Source organism: Armigeres subalbatus, chromosome 2, assembly GCF_024139115.2.
Source record: "Armigeres subalbatus isolate Guangzhou_Male chromosome 2, GZ_Asu_2, whole genome shotgun sequence".
NCBI classification, from domain to species: Eukaryota; Metazoa; Arthropoda; class Insecta; order Diptera; family Culicidae; genus Armigeres; species Armigeres subalbatus.
In genome coordinates, this window is record NC_085140.1 from 29491011 (window position 1) to 29511697 (window position 20687).

Consider the following 20687-nt stretch of genomic DNA (forward strand, 5'->3'; position numbering starts at 1 on the left):
TGCGAAAGGGCGCAACATTTTGCTAAAATCTAGCTGTTAAATAGATAATTCATGGTTTGAAATAGTTCGGAAAGCATGAAATGCTTGATTTATGGTGTAGCATGGAAAATAATACGAGAAATCCATAAACAGGGGATAAACAAGCCGTTACCCACTTTACCCCGCCTGTACACTTTACCCCCGCTACCCCTAATCTTGGCTCGGTTACAAGTGTTTAACAGGTGTTTATATTGTAGGGTGCTGTCAATACGATACACCGCGCGGCTGTTGTAATGTTTCCAAAAGCGCATTTGCACAAGATTCCACGCGGCGTTTCCCATTCGAAAGGAACAACCGCACCCTAGGAAACGCCGCAATGTTATCTCCCCATAAGAATCGAGTATACGGGCAGCAAAAAGCGCGGTGCGTCGTTTCCTCTGGGGAGCGCCGCGTGTACTTTTGTGCAAATGCGTTAATAATAAATTTTTGCTGCACCCACAGTGTAATTTATAGTTTTTGCTACTCTGCGTCAGATGGCGTTGTCAGTTATAAATGTCATTTTCCAAGTAATTTTCTTTCATGCCCGTTTGTTTTTCACTTTTGTTTTGTTTTCTCCCTCCTTTGGATTCGCATGCATTCTGTTGTGGTGTGCTTGGCCGGATGATGTGTTTGATCAACACGCGAGTTTAGCCTGAGATAGTTTAGCTATCAATTTAGTAGAAATTCGTAAGGTAATACAAATCTAGTTAGTTGTTTAGTGAACAAGTGAATAACTTCACTTATTATTGTGCAAAGTGCTTCCAATTATTCTTACAATTAATAATAATGAAGGTAGACTCGCTGCCAGAAGAATTCCCACCGAGCAATATCGATAGCAAGCGCAAAGAAACTACCCACATTTCGGCATGGGCAGATAAGTAAGTGCTAAGCTTTTGCTACTTTAAATTCGAACAATCACCTAGACATTGCACTCATTTAATTAATTGTTACAGAGATGAATTTATCTCCGTTTTCAACCGTATCTTCGAGCCGAGCAAGGCTCCACATGAAGCGAAAACGTCAGCTCTCGGGACCCTAAAAGTGTGGAAGATACGCCAGGGCAGGCAAACGCCCGTCAGTGTCCTTTGTACGATAACGATTCTGGAGGCTCAGTTATACGATGAGAAGAATTTGAGCCAGGATGGGGCGTCTGGAATGGCCCATGAAGTTAAGAGCATGTATGCAGGGGCGTTTACCCGATTTATCAATCATCTGACAGAGTATCGTCAACAGAGCGGTGCCGGAAACAAAGGCTCCATGGCTAATCGGGTGAAGGAAATTGGAATCGAGGGATATTTTGTAGAGCTTCGTCATCTGTGTGCCCACAGCTCGATGTCTATTGCGGTGGACGTGTTTCGACGGTCGGCGGACTATTGCATGAATTGGTTGAAGGTTTGCTACTGGATGCGAGAAAAAGATCAGATTCAGAGCTGCGACAAGAAGCAGATCAAAGGTGTTGGATTGGGAGATAAGTTTTGCAGTGAGCTAGAGTACATAGCTAAAGTGTACGATATAACGACGAAGGCAATCCACAAAGGAGCGAAATCTTTGAGTGGAGCTGAAAAGGATCTGACACCAGCTCAGTTCCAATTTCTTCAGGAGCATGTTCGAGCGAACAAGGTCGATCAGCTAAACTCGGTAGTTTTCGAAGTTCTACGATATTTGTCGGAGATAATCCAGTTACCTAAACATCCCGAAACCGTCCCGACAGTTTGCAACATTTTTTTGGAAAGTTGTCAGTATATGTTCGAGGCTCCGGTCAGTGGCAACACGCAGGGCTTGGCAAACATTCACCAGAGGTTTTTCCAAACGCTAGTGGCAAAAGGGTATATCCAGCTGTACTGGGAAAAATTAATGGAAATTTGCGAGGATGAGGAGGAATCTGTTGTGCGACGTCAGGGCGCTAAATTTTGGGCAACTGAAATAGCCCTGGCATTCCGTTTGCTCAAAAAGTTCAAGAAGATTCTCCAAAAAGTGCCAGGAGGAAAGCCACAGTTTAATCGAAAGGAATTCACAAGGAAGATGAGCAAAACGGTGCGTGCAATCTATCAGAATAAACTGAGAGTGGATTTGCACAATACAGTTGTGCTAGGAATGTCGGTCAACTGTCCATGGCACCTGCGGCTTTCGCGAACCTACATTATGGCTAGGATAATGAATGTCAACGCATACACTAAGGAGATATTACCAATGTGAGTATTACTCTTTCAATGTATAAAACTAACAAAAACAAACAATAATTATTAGGCTAATAAGGAATAAAGAAGAAGAAGAAGAATGACGATATGAGGATTGTACGACAAATTGCGGAATTCCATTTCGCGCACCCCCACTATGCGGAAACCCATTTCCTAAAGTGTGACATTTCGCGGAATGGTGTATTTAACGGAATAACCCATTCCACAGAAATTATATACGCTATTATTTTTATATTAATTTTGAATATTTGATCAAAAATGTTATCATTAGCATACATACATGGCATGGAATCATGCAGGAAATTCATCCTTCCTTCTTCTTCTTATTGGCATTACATCCCCACACTGGGACAGAGCCGCCTCTCAGCTTATTGTTTATTAAGCACTTCCACAGTTATTAACTGCGAGGTTTCTACTTGTTTTTCACTTAATTCATCTTCGAATATTTTGAAATATGATACATAATTATAGCAATCCAAGGACTCAAATTGAATTAATTTATTAAAAATGTTATCGCCACAACCGTCAAGCCAAGGTAACGGGGTTGACGGTACTGAAGATAATATTCATCTGTGTATCATATCACATTTGGAGCACTTCAGTGCGCCTCTAACGATTCACAGTGGATCGGCTGCTTTGCAGACAGAGCCCCTGATCGTATGTCCCGGCATACTGATCAGGTATAGCTCTTTACATGGAGGATCCGCTAGGGCTCATAGGTAGGATAGGATAGGTTGTAATATAGATTGAAATTGAGAAGTCATAGATCATTCTTATATTTTAAAGACATTTAAATTTCAGAATGTTTTCAAATGGGTGTGGAGAACTATTTAGACCAGTGGTGCTCAGCACTTTGGGTGTTTTTTTCCTTAATTTACTTGTCACACAATAAAAATGAGCTTTGACCAAACAAATTAGCACTTGATCGATCGAAAGCTTTCAAATATATCTATCTGCTGAGGAAGCATATATGCCCCACTTCGGAACGTCTCAACAATTTAACTGACTTGTTGAACTAAGATGCATTTACTTCATAAATTAATGCATTTACTACATAAATTAACTGACACAGGGAATACTAGTATCCGACTTAGAACTAGAAGAGAAAAACCATCGCGTTTCCATAAAGCCAGGTAAGAAAATGAGAGATTTTAGAAGACTGAAACTATTTAAGAAATATTTCACTGTCATGAGACGAGTTTACTACAATTCCATTTAATTCCACCAAATCGTATTACTTTTACATATACGTTTTTCGACCTCAACTGTAAGGTCGTCTTCAGTGTCTCGTACTTGACTCGACTCAAGTCTGTTGACTTGTAAGGTCGTCTTCAGTGTCTCTTACACACTTAATTTTTTTAACCGGGATCTCTGCGAAATGGTCAACTTTTACCGAGATTCACACAGCTGTGCCCCAGCAAACATGTTTTTTTGCCGAGATTTCTGTCAAAAGTTTGTCGTCAAATTATGACCTCAAAGGCAGTTTTTTTTTTCTTTTTCGCAGTTGGCAGCTCTGAATTTCTATTGTATTCGCTGATTTGACAGATGAAATCTCAGCCCAACTAACGAAAGTCTTTCACTAGATGGGCTACGAGTTTAGCCAAAAGATATTTTAGTTACTAGATAAAGATTGTCGCTGTCGTCGCTGTCCGTAACATCTTTTGCTGGCGAGGATAGGGGAGCTAAATGTCAAAGAAGGAAAATCCATACGATTTGACAGGTATGTACCACACATGTTTCGGACAGCAGAACAAAGGGAACCGAAGCGACAATCTTTATCTAGTAACCAGGGATGCCAGGGGATATTTTCAAATGTCTTCACAGCCGAGTAAAAATGTCTTCAAATGTCTTCAATATCAAAATTATGATTATTATCAGGGAGAAACTTCAAATTCCAATTGGTTTATAAATTTTAGTCATCTCGTTGTATAACGAGTTTCCCCTGAATTTTCTACTGAGTATTTGGTTAAAATTCCACCGGATTTCCGGATTTCACTGAATTTCCACGTGTGATTCTTCCAAATTTCTTAATAAAAAACACCCTGTAGAGATTCAAAACTTATTGTAAAATACTTGAAAAAACATTCAGAGAATTTTCTGAATCAACTTCCGGAAAAAAATATGGAGTGATTTTCGGATGACAACATGAAGTTTTTTTTACTTTTACTATTTTTTTCTGGATGGTGCTTAATGAAGAAATTTCCCGAAGAATTCCTGTTGGAACACCCAAAGGACTTATTGAGGCAACTTCCGGGACAATTGAAGGATTTTCAAGAGGAACTTGAGAAGGAATTCCTGTAGAAAGTTCAAGATGAATTCCGGAGGTTTTTGGACTTTATTTGAGTGCTTTTTCTTAATTGTTAGAGTCGATCACTGAAAAATCCAGAGGGATTTTCTGGAGGGATTCCTGAAGGATTTTCCCGATGAATTTCTGAAGGATATTTATGAAAGAATTTCCGGTGGTATTCCTGGAGAAACTTATATAAAAATTCTTGGAGGTAGCTCTGGATGACTTCTTGGAGGAACTTCATGAGGTATTATTGTATATAATTAAGAATATAATTTAAAAACTGAAGGTGAAATCAAGACTAGTCCAAAACATTTTTTCAGCTATGTGAACACTAAATTAAAATCAGCCAATTTTCCATCGAAACTTTATTTAGATGGTAGAACAGGTAATGGTCCAGAGGAAATATGTAATTTGTTTGCCGATTTCTTTAAAGAAGTATACACTACCCACTCAGAAGATGATCGAGATCGCGACTTTTTCGATTTTTATCCTGAGTTTTCAAATGACGTTTGCGTCAACCATCTGAATGTACACGAAATTTGTGATGCCCTGAAGCATCTAGATGGGTCTAAGAGCTCCGGATCCGATCCGATGGAATACCTCCAGTGTTTATTAAGACTCTAGCAATTGAACTTACTGCTCCATTATTCTGGATTTTCAACATGTCACTGGAATCAGGATGTTTTCCGTTAATATGGAAAAAATCATTTTTAGTTCCAATTTTCAAATCTGGTATAAAATCCAATGTTCGTAACTATCGTGGTATTGCTCTTATATCTTGCATACCGAAATTGTTCGAAGCAATTGTTAATGAAAAAATATTAAAAAAATATTAAATAAAAAATATTATATATTGTTCAAATTAAAAATCGAATCACATCTAAGCAACACGGTTTCTTTAAAGGTCGTTCGACAGCCACAAATCTAACAGAATTCGTTAATTATTCTTTGGATGCAATGGATAGTGGTCACCATGTAGAAGCCTTGTACACAGATTTTAGCAAAGCTTTTGATCGCGTTGATTTACCCATGCTTTTGTTCAAACTGATGGGAAGATGGGAATTCAACCAAAACTTCTTCATTGGCTTGAATCGTATCTAACAAGTCGTGTTCAAATTGTAACATACAAGGGAAAATTATCAACCAAAATACAAGCCTCTTCTGGAGATCCTCAAGGATCTCATTTAGGTCCATTACTTTTTATTTTATTTGTAAATGACCTCCCTCTTGTGCTTCATAAATCGAATGTCTTAATTTATGCAGATGACATGAAACTTTTCCTAAAAATCAAAACTGTCGAGGATATCGATACATTCAAAGATGAAATATTGGTATTCCATACATGGTGTAAAAAAGTCTTCTACAGTTGAATATAAAAAATGCAACTTAATAACCTTCAGCAGAAAACGAAACATACTCAGCGCAAATATTAGTTTTGATGATCAGAACGTAGTAAGAAGCAATAGAGTAAGAGATTTGGGAGTAATATTGGATTCAAAACTCACTTTCATCGATCATTATAACTTAATTGTAAGCAAATCCAACAACATGTTAGGTTTTATTAAACGATTCTGTTACAATTTTCAAGACCCATACACAATAAAAACACTATATACAGCTTATGTAAGGCCAATCTTAGAATATTGCAGCATAGTTTGGTCCCCATTTTCAGCTATACATTTGCCAACAGAATTGAGTCAGTTCAAAAACAATTTTTATTATATGCACTACAAAAAATAGGGTAAACCGAGTTCCCATTGCCACCATATGTAGCTCGTTGTAAGCTCATCAATTTTCATTCACTGAAAGTGCGTCGAGATTTAGCAATGGTAATTTTTATAAACAATATTGTTTCAAACAGAATTGACTCAACGGAGCTATTATAAAAACTTAATTTTTATGATCCATTACGATCTTTACGACATCGTCAAATATTCTCCGTAAATTATCATCGAACAAACTATGCAAAAAATGGCCCAATGAATCAAATGATGATCACTTATAATAAACATTGTGACACTATTGACTTATCGATGTCCAAAACACAGCTGAAACAGATTTTCTCTCGTATTATAAGCTAATGACACTTTACAATAAGTTTAAACAGTATCAACATTATTTAATGTTATTTAGAATAGTTAAGAATACAAATGTAAATAGGTCTACAATTATGATTGACGACAATAAATAAATAAATAAGTTTTCGAAAACAATTCTGGAGGAAATACCAGATAAATTCCATAGTATACTTCCGGAGGCATTCTTAGATAATCTTTCGGCAACATTCTTAGAGAATCTTCCAAAGTAATTCCTGGATAAACTTCCGAAGGAATTCATAGAGGAACTTCCAGAGGGATCCCTGGAGGAGCATCCGCAGGAATTCCTGGGGAACTTTCGGAAGAATTTCTGGAAGACCTGCTGGAGGAATTCGTGAAGGAACTACCGGAGGAGTTCTGGAGGATTTTCCGAAGGAATTCTTGGATGTACTTTCGCAGGAACTTCTGGACAATCTTACGGAGGAGCTCCTAGAGGAAACTGCGAAGGAATTCCTTAAGGATTTTTTTTTGGAGAAATCCCTGAACCTTCGAACAAATTCCTGGAGGAACTACAGAAGGAATTCCAGAAAGAATAGAAGAATGATTTTTGGAGAAAATGTATAAAGGAATGCTCGGAAATACTGGAAGAATGTCCAAAGATATTTCTAAGAGAATTTCCAAGGAATTCTAGGAAGAATTTAACGAAAGAGTGTATCAAGTTTCCTATGAATGTTCTACTGAGTATTTTATTCAAATTCCACCTAATTTTTTGTGACACTTCTCTAAATTTCTTTCAAGAAGATTTTCCTGTCTAAATTTACCATAGAAATTCTGAGAAATATCCATTTAACAGCAGAACAATTTATATTTTTCTTCGACATTCGAAAGATTTTTCTATGGAAATTAATTGAGACAAATTTCTTGTTTAAATTAATTTAAAAGGGATTTATTGTGGGAGTTCAGAAGAACTTGTGGAAATTATTAAGAACTTCCCGTTTAAATTTATGAGGATTTACTTTATTTTTTCTTTACGGAAATTATTGTTTTCTGCGATAACCTATACTGAATTTTCAATTTCGATTCTTTTGAATTTAGACAAGAAATTCCTCATAATTTTCTTCGGAAATTCTCCTTATTTTGCACGAAAAAATGTTTTTAATTTTCACTGAAAATTCTATTAAAAATCCACGGAAAATTCGAACAGTTCCCCGACGGACATTCAGAGGAATGTCACATGGAAATGCCGAAAAGATCAGATGAATTCAGAATGAATTTAGAAAAAAAAAATCTGGTTCTAGCTCAACGGTTGAATAGATTAAATCAAGTCATAGAAGAATTCAGTCTATTTTTGCAGTAAATTAGATCGGTCATTGCGTTCTGATATAATGATCGAAATACCTTTTTGCAGACACGTCAAAAGCGCTGCCGCCGCTAAAAAAATTCAAACGAATGCTGCCATCGGGAGTTTTTTAAGTGCGTATGAAGTCTAAAATGCGTTGCAGCTATCAATCGGCTAGTGTGAATGTATTTTTATTAGATTTTTTATGTTTTTAAGATTCTAAGCCCGAGACAAAGACTAATATAACTTTTGTAATGTTTACATAATCTGCACATAGAAGTCGCAGAATTTATAAGTAAATAATAAAATTGTATTTTCTATTCGCTGGCTTATTGATTGTCTTCAAGTATCTTCAAATAAGTAGATAAGTCTTCAAATATTTTGAAAAGTCTTCAAAATGTCTTCACGAAATAAATGTCTTCACAGAGATTCAAATGTCTTCAAATTGAAGACATGTCTTCAAATCTGGCATCTCTGCTAGTAACTAAAATATCTTTTGTTTAGCCCAACGAGCGAAAGTTGACTGTACTGTGTCACAAACACGATGATGCTCATAGGCATCGGGAAGTACTAAAAAAACTTACACACTTTTAACCTTTAACCTTTTTAACCTTTTTAACCTTTCCTTGGATCCTGGGGCACTGTGGAGTGCCTGGCAACAGGCTTAGTTCAAGCATTCCGAACTAAAATTGCGGGGTCCTCAGAAAAATTCATTCGATTTTCTTTGGTGTTGTTCTCTCAGGATTCCCTACGTAATGTTTTCAGAAGCAACATTAGGTTATAATTTATACTGGAATCATCATCGGAGATTCTCAGGTTTTCATGATTTTTTCTGCTTTGGTTTTTCTCCAAAGATAACAAATGTCTGTAAAAGTCTGTAACATCAATCAAAATTCTGCATAATGTCTGTAATCTGCATGATGGCTGTATGCAAGACCAAAAGTCTGTATATCTGGCATCCCTGCCGCCGCCGGTTAAAAGTGAATCGGCGCACAGGTCTAATCTCAAGCATGTTTGTTCGTTGGATATGCAACAAATTCCAAGGGATATCGGTTGTATGATCCGCAGACTGGTAAAATTTTCATAAGTCTCGCGTAACATTTGAAAAGGGCCTACAGCCAAAACGTAAACATTGAGAAAATGCCGTTCGAAAAAAAAGCATCACCATTTCTATTCCTATTTCCCAGGTTTATGATATTTTAAGCAGCAAAAACTCCTAAAAGCACATAATCAACACTATCTATCCATCCATAACCTTAATTGCATCGAAAACATGCAACAATGAGTCGAAATCGTTAAAATAAAATTTTAAGTCTATTTTCATTTTTTCTCCGGAATAGGCCTTCTTGATAAGTCATTCTGCATTTGCTTTTCATTGCTGTTGAAACGTAAAATTCCTCTCTGCATTTTTATTAGTGATCTGCTGTTTATTGAATTCAAATAAATCATATTCTTGGCATAAATCGCTAGATAAATCATTCCGTAATATTGTAGCCTTGGAGTGAACATTCGAAGAAGTCGAGTTGTCGAAGAAATCCCAGTTTATTTTCATCTACCATTGATCAGCAGCCAGCTACCTAATTGTTTGAGTGACCGACGAAATGCAGTGCAACAAATGCTGCCATAGTATTGATCGCAAGAAGGAGCGCTATACTATATGTGAGGGCAAGTGCGCACAACGATACCACGCTGCCTGTGTGGGCCTATCCGATACAACTGTTGCTGCTCTGTTTTCGAAAAACATACTCTGGATGTGTGATGACTGTTTGGCGGATTTTTGTTCAACACGGGATGCTCACACTGAAGATCAAGCAAACAACGACTGCTGCTCTAATCAACCGTCCGCTATGGAAAAAGACATTGCCAATTTGGAATCAAAGGTAGCAGAAATTGTTCAAGTGCTCGCCACTATTGCACCGCAAAGCACGTTCGGGAGGATCCATTCGACCCCTAATATATCCACTCGAAACGATATTTTATTTGACGGGACAAAGAATAATGAGTCTACAGTAACCAATTCTTATATTGCCTTACCTATTGCTTCTCCAGAAGAATGTGTAGATCAAAATTTTTCTCTATACCTAACGAATATTGATTATCATACCACTGAAAACGATGTATCTCGGCTTGTATGTGATTGTTTAGGTCTTGACAGTAATGTGAGTCCATTGAATGTTAAGAAACTTGTGCCGAGAGGAAGAGCAAACGAAGAATTAGATTTTGTTTCATTCAAAATTGTTATGAATTTGAAATTCAAAACCCTAGCAATGAAGCCTAGTACATGGCCAACAGGTATTAAGTATCGTGAATTTGAAAACCGGCGTGTTGTGTGGAGACCCTAAAACCGTAATCAAAAAGATCAGAATGTTGTATTGTAATCGTTATATTTTAAGATGGTTTAGTATTAGTATATGATGTTGTAATGTTCATGTGGCTTTAAAAACTTTTATGTGGTTTTCTCTGATGTATTGTGAGCTATAAATGTGCTATGGTTAAACTTCAGATTATGTTCAATGTCATTGAAATTAGATAGTAAGTAAGATTTCAATAAGACCACAAAGGTTCGTTGAAATATTTTTTCAAATAAACAAATAAAAAATATGAAAAAGGATTCATAGACCCTTTGTTTATGGCATTTTTCGAAAGTAAACACGGGATAAGGCTTTCCGGGAGGGGAAATTTCTCTCTCCGAGGTGAGGCCGATGACGGTTCGGAAAAAAATCCCGTTTTCGGCCCGAAGTTGGTGTTGCTGCACTTCCTGGCAACGCTGCACCAATCACTGGATGTGTATGACGAATCAATACCTGAGCAACAAAGTGATACGGCTATATTAGAACTATATAATAAGGGTAAACAAACCGCTTGGAGAAACGGCAAAACGTGGATAGAGTTCAGCTTCCAAATAGTGAATTATTGGATTAGATTGCCTAAAACTACAAGAGATTATATTAATATTTGCTTGTACTACATTTATCTTTAATACTTCGTGAATTTCTACAATTATCAACGTAAGTTTGGAAATAATATTGAAAAATCATCGAACTGAATCGTAACCTAAAATTGATCCCTATAGCTCTAAGAGATGATCAATATTTCGGAGTATCATAATTAGATCCTGTTGGCTAAATTAGTTGAGTGCAGCGTGAGTAAAATTGAAATACTATACAGTTTTAGAAAATCAATTGAATTTGCATGATTGCAGTTTGCATAATTTGGAGAATCCATAGCTAAAAATCTACTTGTGAGAAAAGAACCCTACACTAAATTGTAAGTATTCTTCCAACAACAAAGAGAGCTTTTCCTGATTAAGAAATATAATTTTAGCTTAAGCTGGTCACGAACTAAGAGTTTCTAACTGCTGAAAGAAAGTGTAACTACGTGGTATTCTCGAACAGTTGGAGAAGGCTTATCCCAGACAGAAAAAACGAGTAGCTTGGCCGTTTTTTAGGGTGGACCTACACTTACTTGATACTTGATGGGCTACAGCTCTTCGATGAACCTACGCCGAATGGAGTATCCTTCTCCACTGTCCCATAATCGGTAGGGAGAGCCTTCACTCTGCTACCAATGACAACGGTCTACGGCTAGTAAATTTCGCTGCTGCCAGAGGGATGGCCATCAGTAGCACCTACTTTGCACGAAAGAACATCCGAAAGCACACCTGGAGACACCCTAATGGAGAAACTTGTAACCAGATAGACCATGTTCTGGTGGATGGGCGCCATTTCTCGGATGTTATCGATATGCGGACATTTAGAGGTCGATATGTGACTTTGATCACTACCTCGTTGTCAGTAAAATTCGATCACGGTTGTCAACTGTATCGAACGAAAGATCACAGCGAACGATGCGTTACAATATCCAGCGATTGTCGGCGGAAGGAGTATCGGCTGAGTACCGCCAGAACGGATAAGTGCAATCAACGTTAGCGACAACATCAACGATCTATGGGAGTCGATCCATGGAGCGGTGAGCACAACAGCACGAGAAGTGGTAGACACTGCACAGAGGCGACCCAGGATGGGTTGGTTCGATGTGGAGTGTCAGAGAGTGACAGACGAGAAGAACGTTGCCAGAAGCCGGATGTTGGTGTCGGGTACCCGATCGAATAGAGATCGGTACAAGGAAGCAAGAGCAGCCGAAAAACGAACCCACCGCAGGAAGAAAAAGAGTACGAAGAACAAGTTATTAGTGAGGCGCAGGAAAAAATGGAGCAGAATGATATGCGGAGGTTTTATGAGTCTGTCAATGGCGTGCGGAGAAAGACAGCGCCTTCTCCCGTCATGTGCAATGACCAAGAAGGAAATTTGCTGTCAGATAAAACTGAAGTGGCTGCCAGGTGGAAGCAACACTTCGAGACTTTCTTGAATGAAGGAAATGACGGTGCATCGGTGAACAGAATAAATATTAGCGACGATGGACAAGCTGTGGAGTCACCTACACTAGATGAGGTTAAAAAAGCTGTCAAAGAGCTGAAAAACAATAAGGCTGTGGGAAGGACCAGCTCCCGGCTGAACTTCTCAAATATGGCAGTGAGCAGCTTTATGAAGTTCTGCACCATATTATGTCGAAAATATGGGAAGACGAGGGAATGCCTGCTAGCTGGTTGGACGGCCTCATTTGCCCTCTCTTTAAGAAAGGGCACAGACTGCACTGGAGTGCGCCAATTAGAAATAACCCTACTTAATTTGGCGTACAAAATTATGTCCCGTATTCTGTTCAACAGATTGAGACCGCTTGAAGAGTCCTTCGTCTGCGAATACCAAGCAGGTTTTCGTGAGGGCCGATCAACGACGGATCAAATGTTTACCCTGAGACAAATCCTTGATAAATTCCGGGAGTACAACTTGCAGACACATCATCTGTTTATTGATTTCAAGGCGGCGTACGATTCAGTGAAACGGAATGAATTATGGCAAATTATGCTTGAACATGGTTTTCCGGCGAAACTGATACGGCTGATTCGTATAACGTTGGACGGATCGAAATCATTTGTTACCTTAGATGGATTAAAGCAGGGTGATGCACTCTCGAACCTACTGTTCAATATAGCGCTCGAGGGAGCGATTAGGAGAGCTGGTGTGCAAAGAAGCGGTACCATTATCACAAAATCGCATATGCTCCTGGGATTTGCGGACGATATCGATATTATCGGAATTGATCGCCGTGCCGTGGAAGAGGCTTTTACGCCTTTTAAGAGGGAGACAGCGAGGATTGGACTCACGATCAATACCAGCAAAACGAAGTACATGGTCGCTGGCAATCAACGTGGGTTCATTAGTGGTGGTGGTAGCGAAATAGTGCTGGATGGTGAAAAATTTGAAGTGGTAGAAGAATTTGTGTATCTTTGAACATTAGTGACGTGCGATAATGATGTTACCCGCGAGGTGAAAAGGCGTATTGCAGCTGCAAATAGGGCTTATTACGGACTTCGTAACCAGCTTAAGTCCCGTAGTCTGCAAACGAAAACAAAACTCGCGCTGTATACTACTCTGATTCTTCCGGTGGCTTTATACGGCCATGAGACATGGACGTTAAAGGAGGCTGATCGAAGAGCTCTCGGAGTGTTTGAGCGTAAGGTGCTGCGGACAATACTCGGCGGTAAACAGGAGAACAGGCCGCGTACACGATGGCTTTTTGCAGTTGAAGAGGACCTGAGGGCGCTCAATGTTCAGGGCGACTGGAAGCGATTGGCCCAGGATCGAGTCCAGTGGAGAAGGACCTACACATATTTTGAAAATAACACGTTGTAGGCCCAATCAAAAATTAGTTTTTTCTAAGTAATTTAATTGAAGATGCGGAACATTTTTATATTGTGCATTTAGACCAAAACTTTTTATATGACGCTGATGAACTGGCAGCCAGGCCCACTTCCGACGAGATTCACACGGAAAAATGAAATAAATATGCAGCACTGCACGGTGTTATCTGTCACAAAATCGAGCTTGTTTTGTCGCTGACAACGTCGCTGGCACCAAATTGAAGTTCGGAAGTCGATTTCCACACTTCCGAACGCTCTTCCGACAATGTGTTGGTAGCAAATTCAAATTTTGTTCTGACGTTCATGATGTCGGAAGTAAGTTCGGAAGTAAAACGTCGAAAGTCGGAATACAATTTAGTGCTGGCGACACAATACTACTAGCAGCTATTAGAGGATGCTATCAAAGGGTGTTAAAATTGAATTTGTTTACTTTTCATTGTAGGCCCTAATCAATTGTTAAGCGAGAAGTAGAGACGTAGATGAATGTATGATCACGGTGAAGTGATAGCGGTTGAAGCAAATCTAATGGAATTATTGATTGAATATGCAAAAGATACTTCACAGAACAGTTCCAAAGTCCGTCGTCGCAGAGAACCTTGGCAGAGTGATCAACGCATTAATGGTAGAAGACATAGGTGCGCGCACGAGGTTTCTACCGAATTGGTAACAACCAGCACTTATTGTGAAGCGATGGCACAAGGTTGCAAAGAGCAATGGATAGATGCAATGAAAGTCGAGTATGAAGCACTAATGCAGTATCGAACGTGGATTATGACAGAATTACCAGCAAGAAGAAAAGCGTCATGAAATAAATGGGTGTACAAAATCAAGATAAATTCGGATGGTTCTATTGAACGGTTGAAAGCAATTGGTGGCTCTCAGATTGAAGGGGTGGATTATACCGAGACCTACTCACCTGCCGTGCGATATTCAACAATTCGGTATCTTATGGCCAAGGCTGTGGAGTTGAACATGTCAATTCATCAAATGGACGCAGTTTCCGCGTTTTTGCAAGGGAACTTAAGAGAAGAGATTTTACATGCAGCAGCTTGAAGGCTTTGAGGATGGTACGAACCGACCGTGCATATCGAAAAAGGCACTTTATTGACTGAAGCAGGCCAGCCGGGTTTGGAATCTCAAACTAGACAAAGAATTGAAGCGAATATGTCTTAAAAGATCACAGTTCGTCACTTGTGTTTATGTGACGATATATGTTTGTGTGACGATATATGTATATATTTTTCGAACAATGCTGGAAAGATTGGACTAGTGAAATAAAAACTTGCAAAGAAATTCAGAATGAAAGACTTAGGAGAAGCAGAACAAGTTGTAGGAATCAAAATAACTAAAGGAGAAGGTATTATAGTAATTGACCAAGAGCGTTATATAAATAAATTATTGGAAAAGTTCAAGATGGTGGGATGTAATTCCGTACAAACTCCTTTGGATTCCAATAAAAAATTAACATGAAATGAAACCAAAGACGGAAGCTGAACGTGATACGATGAAGAAGAATCACACAAGATACATACGAGTTAAAAAGCAGGCCAAGTTCCAGTTGGAATGTAGAGCCATCGAAGAAGACCGTTTTCGTTCAGCGATTCCAATTCTTCCTGTATTGCCGCATCCCACTGTGTACGCTCAGAACCGTTTACCGCTTCGGTGTATGAACGTGGGTTATCTTACAAGTTGATAACAACACATGTTAGCTCTCCATATTGTAATTGTTGGTTATGTGTGGCTAATCAGTCACTTCCTCCAGTTGCGTAACTGCCAACACGCGTTTCGTCCGGGATACGGTATGGGCACATACTATGATAATCTGGAAGACGTACTACAGAACACTACACGTACTAAACGTATACTGCCGCTAACCGCAAGTCGAGCACATCTGTATATGGTGTCCATATCCGGTTAGCGGCAGTATAACGACGGGAAACACGTGCATCTACTTTTCTTGGATATTTCCAAGGACTTCAACAGGACTTGGACACCATCCGTCGTCCAGCAGTTAAACGAGTGGAGATGTATCAAAAAAGCCAAACCGACTTGTTGAGAATGTGCCAGCTTCCGTTGTACTGAAACTTCACTTTTACAGTAAATTGCCTACATTTCGGCTATTCGCATCCACTATCGTACTATATGTAGTGCTGCGCTCAATTTGTGGCCATGTTCTGTCATGTCTTTGATACAACCTTCTACTTTTTTGTCATTTCACTCTGGATTCAATCCTTGAAAACAAATGTTTTTGAAGTTTGTGTTCGAGTGACACCACGGTGTGCTTTTATTACATTTGCAATGGACCACAGTTAAAGACTGCCAGATTTCTAAGTCAAGTTAAGTTATTTTCTAGACCAAACTGGGAAGGAACAGCCACCCTCACCATGGCCTTGTCTAATGCTAGGTGTTTGACTTTCTTTTCTGTTTTCAGTATTCTCGCCCTTGCTGAACCACATCTCTCGCTCAACCAGCGGGAAACGATCGAAGCCGCTACGGAAAAGTACACCATGAACTACCTATCGGCACTGGAAGATGGAGCTCCGGATGTACCGGTTAGTTCCACCCCGAAACGACCCAGTGGTGGTGCTGCTCGGCGTCATGAAAAGATTTACACTTTGGATGACGTTCTTCGACAAAGGAGCACCGACGGCAATGACGATGCACCTAGCGCAAAAAAGCCCAAACAGTTGGGTGTGTGGAAGGCCGTAGACAACGAAGACCTGGACTGGGGTAAGTGCCCACTCGGAAAACTTGTGTGGGATTGAAATGTTCTGCACTGCAGTTGGGGACAATAAACGGTCCGAAATGTAAAAGTAACAAGTGGAAATAGTTCCTAAAACAATCCCAAATCCCTGTTTCGAAGACTTCAATATGGACAACTTCAAGTTTTAGATTTATGATTTATTAACACAATTCGCTTTATTTTGATCTTAAAACAATAGTCAAATTTTTACGTACGCCTAACTTTATAAAAACAACGATTTTCATCCTGTATAATTCTATAATTACACTTGTTTTTCATTTTGCACATATTTACATACATAAAGTGATTTGCCTAAAACAAGGAATATACATTATTGCCTTTTCTCTGTGTTTTATGTATAGAGCACTTTTTGTCTAGTACGTTGCAATTACACTTCTCTTCAACCAAGGAAGTAGGAAGACGCATTTCACATTACGAATAAATCCTAATTCAGCTGCACATAAGGGACTAGATGGGCTCCTCCTAGGTAGGCCCGCATTTCTTCACCTGCTATACTCGTTTTTTAACCTATTCGATTATACTAGCTGCTATTACAGAGTTAGCTCGAGATATATCGTTGACTGTTCTAACTGCTAACATATTCTTTATACAAAACAAAATTCAATAGGTTCAATCACAGACAGTGTTGTAGTTTGTTGCCATTGTTTCGGTTCATTGTCGATTCAATTCAAACACTTTCACCAGAGTTTCCAGCTTTCGCTCTTGCATTCGTCCTCGTCGTTGTTCGCGTTTTGGTTTGGAGTTCCTTAGCTGTCGCAGTCCTAGCAGTGAAACTGTAGGGCGGTCATCATCATCTCCGCTTGATCGTTTTGGGACATATGCTGAAGAACGGATACAGATAGCAGTGCAGCGAGTAGATCCGCTTGGGGTCCGTTTTGAGGTCGAACCCGTCCACCTTGACCACGTTCCATTCGTTCTTCATGCGTGCGTAGCTGAAGGAAACCTGCGGAGTAGTGAGATGGTGTGGTAAGGATTTTGAGTTTAATACGGATGTAAGATGTGCTTACCTGGTCGTGGAACGTTTCCGGTCGGATGAACTCCATTGGTTCAAGGTGCGAGTGGAACGCATCCACCACGGTTAAAGGAACATTTAAGGTGTGCTCTGTAAAACATAAGAAAAAAGTTGTTAGACATCACGATGCATAATATATTTTTGTCAAGTTGGTTAATACTTTTCGAAAGAACTTAAAAATATTTGAAAAGTGATAAACAATAAAAGGGAAAAGTTGGCGATTTGACCCAATTCCCAATTTGAAACTCACGGTCCAGTAATTATTCAAAGGGCCGAATTTTCGAACAAAAACCTTTCGGCGTGCTTCTATAGTGCGTCAAAACATCGGCGGTACACCCAGTTTTTATTTACACGGGTAGGTTTTTGTCGATTAAGACCTTTAGCGTCAATGATTTCTATAAAACATTTTTCATGCCTGCCGTATTCTAACTAAACTATCAATTCTCATACTTTCGCCTAATTCTTTTATGAACATTTACGTCTAAGTTTGGAAGATGATATTAGCATTTCCATATCATTGTAAATCGTTTAACTTCACGTAGAAGTAATACACTCAAATCATTAATTAGTAAAAAAATTGTTTATTCGAATGTTTGTCCCTTCTGTCTAAGAAACTTTTAGAAAATTCTATGGATCGTAGCGATCCACTCCCAGGAAATCATATGACAATTGATCATTTGGGGTAGTTTAAAACCACTAGCGGACCAGATTAAAGATGTTTGTAATTTCTTAGATTTGAATAAATCCTTCCAAGTTTCTACAAAACTTTTTCTCGTGGACTTCTATTAATCCATTTAAACTAATAATACGTTAAACTGCCTAATATTTGATATTTTTGTACACCCAGACATCAGATCTGCAACTAAAATAAATGATTAAGATGATGTTTTCTCACCAGAATCATGAGTAGGACAATGCCTTGCCTGTCCCACCCAAGTAAATTTGTGCGTAGGACATGTCCTACTTGTCCTACCCACTCCCGGCGCCACTGGACAAAAAAATAATGGAGGTCGAGAAAGTACTCCAACATAAAAGCGTAACACACACACTTAATATTTTTTACCGAGATCTCAGCCATTTGTTTAACTTTTACCGAGATTCGCATAGCTGTGCCCCAGCAAACATGTTTTTACCGAGATTTCTGTCAAAATTGCTGAAAACCAGCAATTTTTTTTCGAAAATCAGCTAAAAAACGTCATTTTTGGCGGGAAATCATTCTTATTTTGCTGGGCACGCTGGCTGTGCCGATTTTTGCCGAGCTGCAGAATTAAAAACTGAGTATGCAGATTTAGGCGACCGAACGAATAGAGTAAGGGGCATGGGACAATTAAGAAATGTTCAGGCGGATTGCTTAACTCAGTGAAAAGAAACTTCAGACTGACCTAGTAAAAAAAGACAAACTGATAGTGAGTAAAGATGGGATGGTCACGAGCGACGAGCCTGATGAATCATTCAGTCCCGAGTCTCTCAATTCCGTTGATGACGGACGATAATGATCTCCATTTCATCCCACAATTCACCATTAAGGACACTCCTCACGGAATCGAAGTTTCAAAGTGCTCGCGTTTTCGGGGCACACCACTCGATACGGAGGCGGCGCACAACTGCCATTTTTGCTGATTTAGCTTGCGTGAAATAATAATGTAATAAATAATAAAATGACACTTGGACTCCGTGAGGTGTGACCTTAATAAAACACAGCAGTCCAGAAAAAGTATCTCATTCGCAGCCCCCGTGAACGTAAACAAATGGATCGGAAACTACATGTCAGAGAAGGAAGAATATAGACGATTGGACGAGCCAAAAACTCCATATAAAAAAATGTAAACATTGCCCTCATGAAACTTCACTCGACATGTGATGTCATGATCCAATGGTTCATAGAAGGAAAAACAAACAAAAGGAAGTCTCCAAAGAAGAATGTCCCTGATGATGAACACTCCTCTGACGGAGACGTAATGTCTACCTCTTCACAACAGTCAAGACGGGCACGACTCACCACCAAATCCAGTACCTACCGCGGCTCTACCACCTCCCACTAAGCGAAGCGAGGGCAAAAAGCAACGCGGATTTTTTTTACTCTATACCATATGAATTTTTAAATTTTAAGTTCTTCACTCGTCGAGAGTACCAAGGCCAGGAGCACTTGGCAGGGAGAGGAGGCAGGATCCAACAGTGGGACCTTCCATTGGCAGATTTTAATTCAAATAACCTAATTATATGAACATTTTAAAACTTAATACTAACACTTTAAAATTTGAATAGAAAATAGTTAATGACTAAAAATGGTCGATGAAAAGGAAACTAAGATCTAACATAACAAACAATAAAGTTAAAATAATCCAACTACAGGAAAAGAAGTATGGAATATCCAGGTAAACCTTTGTAGACAAATTGTAGGTCCAGGTGTTTAGTGCGCCGACATGCAGAGTTGCCCCCAGCTGACCTTGTAGGAATCGGTGGTTTATGTTGCGAGGATCTTAGAACGCGGGTTACGATTCCCAGGCTGCCCCGGAGGGGTGGGGACTTATAGCCATGGGGTAACGAAGAAAAGCACGAAAGCCTCGTGTTGTTGGAACTTACTCCCAAGATTGACCTCGGGATGCCCGTGAAGCCGTTAAATTAGTTTGTATAGGCCCCCATCTTTTAAGAAAGAGATGAGGGCAGCGGTGCTGGCAGCGTCGTCGGATAGTGCATCCCTGATGCTAAATGGTATCCCGTGGGTATCCCTTAGAGCCTGATATTTGGGGCATCGACAAACATAATGTTCCACGGTGTTGTGAACATCGCAGACGTCGCAGGTTGTATGAAAGGAGCTCCCGTCGTCCCGGTCCGAAGCCGGGAGATGATTTGCTGTTCTTTAAGATTAGGTAGGTCTGTCCATGCCGATGTGGTCCCCTAATTTTCCGAAGGTATCCGGAAGTTGTGGCAATCCAGGACCTTTCCCAGTTTTCTAGTACGGCTTTCTTTATCCAGGTTTTTACGTCACCTAACGGGACGGCTGACCTAAAACGCTGGCTCTGATATCCGACTCCGGCAAGGAGATCGGCCGTGATGTTGCCAGGCACTCCGCAGTGCCCCGGAATCCAAGCGTGTTCGGGAGCATGTTCGCTAAAATGCTTTGGATCCAGGGGTGCTTAGGCATCTCACTGCGTGCTGGCAGAGTCAGACAAGACGAGGATGGGTTTCTTGGATGAATAGGTGGCGGTAATTAGGGCGGCTGCTTCGGTCGAACAGATGCTGCACATATCTGACACAGTGAAACCGGT

At 39.7% G+C, this 20687-nt stretch overlaps 2 protein-coding genes across 2 annotated transcripts in view; one reads left to right on the forward strand and one right to left on the reverse strand.

Annotated features, from left to right (window-relative positions):
• Positions 1-615: 615 nt before the first annotated feature.
• On the forward strand, positions 616-16710 carry LOC134218408 (uncharacterized). The gene is made up of 3 exons (XM_062697360.1): positions 616-896; positions 972-2210; positions 16074-16710. The coding sequence occupies exons 1-3, from the start codon at positions 805-807 to the stop codon at positions 16405-16407; spliced, it is 1665 nt and encodes a 554-aa protein (XP_062553344.1). The 5' UTR covers positions 616-804; the 3' UTR covers positions 16408-16710.
• LOC134218409 (fringe glycosyltransferase) overlaps positions 16529-20687 on the reverse strand; it is a 235214-nt gene continuing 231055 nt past the window's right edge. Inside the window, exons 7-8 of the mRNA XM_062697361.1 lie at positions 17414-17508; positions 16529-17349 (exon numbers count right to left, since the gene is read on the reverse strand). Coding sequence (XP_062553345.1) covers positions 17197-17349; positions 17414-17508 — 248 coding nt within the window. The 3' untranslated portion in view covers positions 16529-17196. The remainder of the gene's footprint in view (positions 17350-17413; positions 17509-20687) is intronic.

Coding starts and splice junctions, on each gene's coding strand:
- LOC134218408 (XM_062697360.1), top strand. CDS start 805: ATGAAGGTAGACTCGCTGCCAGAAGAATTCCCACCGAGCAATATCGAT. Junction 897..971: donor ATTTCGGCATGGGCAGATAA/GTAAGTGCTAAG, acceptor TAATTGTTACAG/AGATGAATTTATCTCCGTTT. Junction 2,211..16,073: donor ACTAAGGAGATATTACCAAT/GTGAGTATTACT, acceptor TTCTGTTTTCAG/TATTCTCGCCCTTGCTGAAC.